The sequence below is a fragment of the Ailuropoda melanoleuca genome, chromosome 13, assembly GCF_002007445.2.
Source record: "Ailuropoda melanoleuca isolate Jingjing chromosome 13, ASM200744v2, whole genome shotgun sequence".
NCBI lineage: Eukaryota > Metazoa > Chordata > Mammalia > Carnivora > Ursidae > Ailuropoda > Ailuropoda melanoleuca.
Genome location: NC_048230.1, coordinates 73,513,646 through 73,515,941, shown reverse-complemented (window position 1 = coordinate 73,515,941; position 2,296 = coordinate 73,513,646). Strand labels below are relative to the sequence as shown.

Below are 2,296 nucleotides of genomic sequence, written 5' to 3'. Positions count from 1 at the left end.
AATTTTCTTTGGTAAAATTTTGCAAGTCTAAAATTTCTCAATGGCAGTCCTTTATAAATGTTTAGTAAAGAACAAATTGTACATGGGCAGTCTATTTCAATTTGATAATTTCAACCTGTTAAAAAACAAAACTCAACCGAGTGGCCTTTAAGATCTAACCGCTTTATTGAGCGACTCAAGAATCCCGGAGCATCCGGTCTACGCTGAGTAGTTATGCAAAATGGAAGGGTTTTATAAGAAAGGAGGGTGGGACAAGATGTCATTAGCAAAAGAAAAGAAAGGATTGTTTCCCCACAAGGTTCCTGGGCCCTCAGGCGAACAGGTAGGGGGTCTGATTAGATGGATTACTGGACCAGAAAATTCCAGATTGATCGGTTTAAAATTCTACTCCTGGGGAGGTTGAAACTGCAATTAAGTCTGGGTTTGCTGTCCTGGGGGCAGGTGACTCCTCCCTAGGCTTGTGGTTTTCTTTTCAACAAACCCGATCTGAGTTTTTCATTTTTCCAGTTTTCCGTGTTATCCTCAAGATCTGAGTCTTCTGAGTTTGTTTATTTTTAATAACATCTTTGGCAGGTGCCTTTTAACCATTGTCAGTTTTATTTTGTATCATTTATTTTTACCAGTGATAGTCATGATGAATTGGACAGAAGATTGGAAATTCTATCTAGTTCTTGAGTCAAGAACCATCAGGAAGGCAATGATGTAGGACCTGGCTACGAAGCAAAGTCGCTGGCTTCTGGTGGGCCGCTGTACCCTAACGAGGCAGGCGCAGGGAACACAGACCCTGCTGTGAAGGAATTTCTAATCTAATCAGAAAGAAGTAGGAACTGACTGGCCTCAATGTGAGCATTGGATGGGAATGAAAAAGGCCTTCCACATATGGAGGGAACAGCCAAATACAAGGTGTTTATCCATTCAGGACGTATTCTTTGAGTGGGACTCTATGCCGGGAACTGCACATGGCATTGGGATGCAGGGATGAACAAGCTCCAGGAGGCCCCTGCCCTCATGGAGCTCTCAGTCCAAGTGGGAGAGTTGCAGGTGAAGTAATCACACCAGTGATTACTATGTGTGATGACTGTCGCAAAGAAAACCCCAGGATTCTATGGGAGCCGGGATAATGGCAACTTTATCTTCCAGGTCAAGGAAGTGGGGGTTCAAGCAAGACTTCTGTGAGATGGTGACTTTTAATGTGAGATGCGAAGGATGATTTGGAAGAGCGTTCCTGGCAGAGGGAACAACCCATGGCCTCCAATGAGAGCTGCTTGGCTCTTTTGGAAGCGTGGAAGGAGCCAGTGCAGCTGGGATAAAGCAAATGGGTGGGGCAGGGTGTTGGGGGAGGAAGTCAGCAGACAGGTGCGGGTCCTGCAAGGTCTTATCCAGCGTGTTTAGGAGTTTGCGTTTTAACTGCAAAGCAGCAGCAAAGGAAGAATATCAAGAGGAGTGGGGGCGCCTGGGTGGCACAGCGGTTAAGCGTCTGCCTTCAGCTCAGGGTGTGATCCCGGCGTTATGGGATCGAGTTCCACATCAGGCTCCTCCACTATGAGCCTGCTTCTTCCTCTCCCACTCCCCCTGCTTGTGTTCCCTCTCTCGCTGGCTCTCCTTCTGTCAAAAAAAAAAATTTTTTTTTTAAATCTTAAAAAAAAAAAAAAGAAGCTTCAGTCTCAGCAGAAACATGCCAAAAAGCAAGCTAGACCAAAGAAGAAAGAAGGACATAACCAAAAGCCTGTTGCCAAGGCTGCCTTCGTCTCTGCCTGCACTGTTTGTAGGACACGAACGCCAGGCCCCGAGACCTCCCCGCATCCCTTTGAAAGCAAACATCCCAAGACTCGGCTTCCTCCCGGACTGGCTGACAGTTCAGACGGAGAGAACCAGGTGAATTCGTGACATCTTTGACTCTTCCACTGTCTCAGACCTTAGGTAACAAACCTGCAGTGGCTTTTCTAGTGAACTATTGATCAGCAAAAATAAAAGGGGCTACAGAAACGCTCATTCTTATTCGGTCCCCTTCTGGGCTTCATGCAAAGTCAATGTCCAGTTGACTCTGATTTGGAAACTGAAAATCAGTCCATCCTTGTTATACTTTTTTTTTTTTTACAACTGTGATTATACTGATGTTCAGACCGTGTAAAAGACCTCATTTAATGAAGTAGTGCTTTGATTTCACAGCAGCAATAAATAAATAAAGAAGTCACGTGGCCACGAGATGTCAGCAACAATCCCAAGCATCACTGGCCTTGCTCCTTTTGCTTTCCTTTGTCTCTATGGTTCTGTTTCTTTTTCTTTTTTTTTTTTT

The 2,296-nt window shown here is 44.9% G+C and overlaps 1 protein-coding gene across 1 annotated transcript; it reads left to right on the top strand.

Moving 5' to 3' along the window:
• Window positions 1-978: 978 nt before the first annotated feature.
• Window positions 979-1,887, top strand: LOC117795748 (zinc finger protein 706-like). The gene is made up of 2 exons (XM_034641600.1): window positions 979-1,041; window positions 1,642-1,887. The coding sequence occupies exons 1-2, from the start codon at window positions 979-981 to the stop codon at window positions 1,885-1,887; spliced, it is 309 nt and encodes a 102-aa protein (XP_034497491.1).
• Window positions 1,888-2,296: the final 409 nt, after the last annotated feature.

Excerpts from the sequence above, each read along its gene's own strand:
- LOC117795748 (XM_034641600.1), top strand. The coding sequence starts at position 979 with ATGAACAAGCTCCAGGAGGCCCCTGCCCTCATGGAGCTCTCAGTCCAA. Across the intron at positions 1,042-1,641 it reads TCCAAGTGGGAGAGTTGCAG|AAAAAAAAAAAGAAGCTTCA; the intron begins GTGAAGTAATCA and ends TTAAATCTTAAA.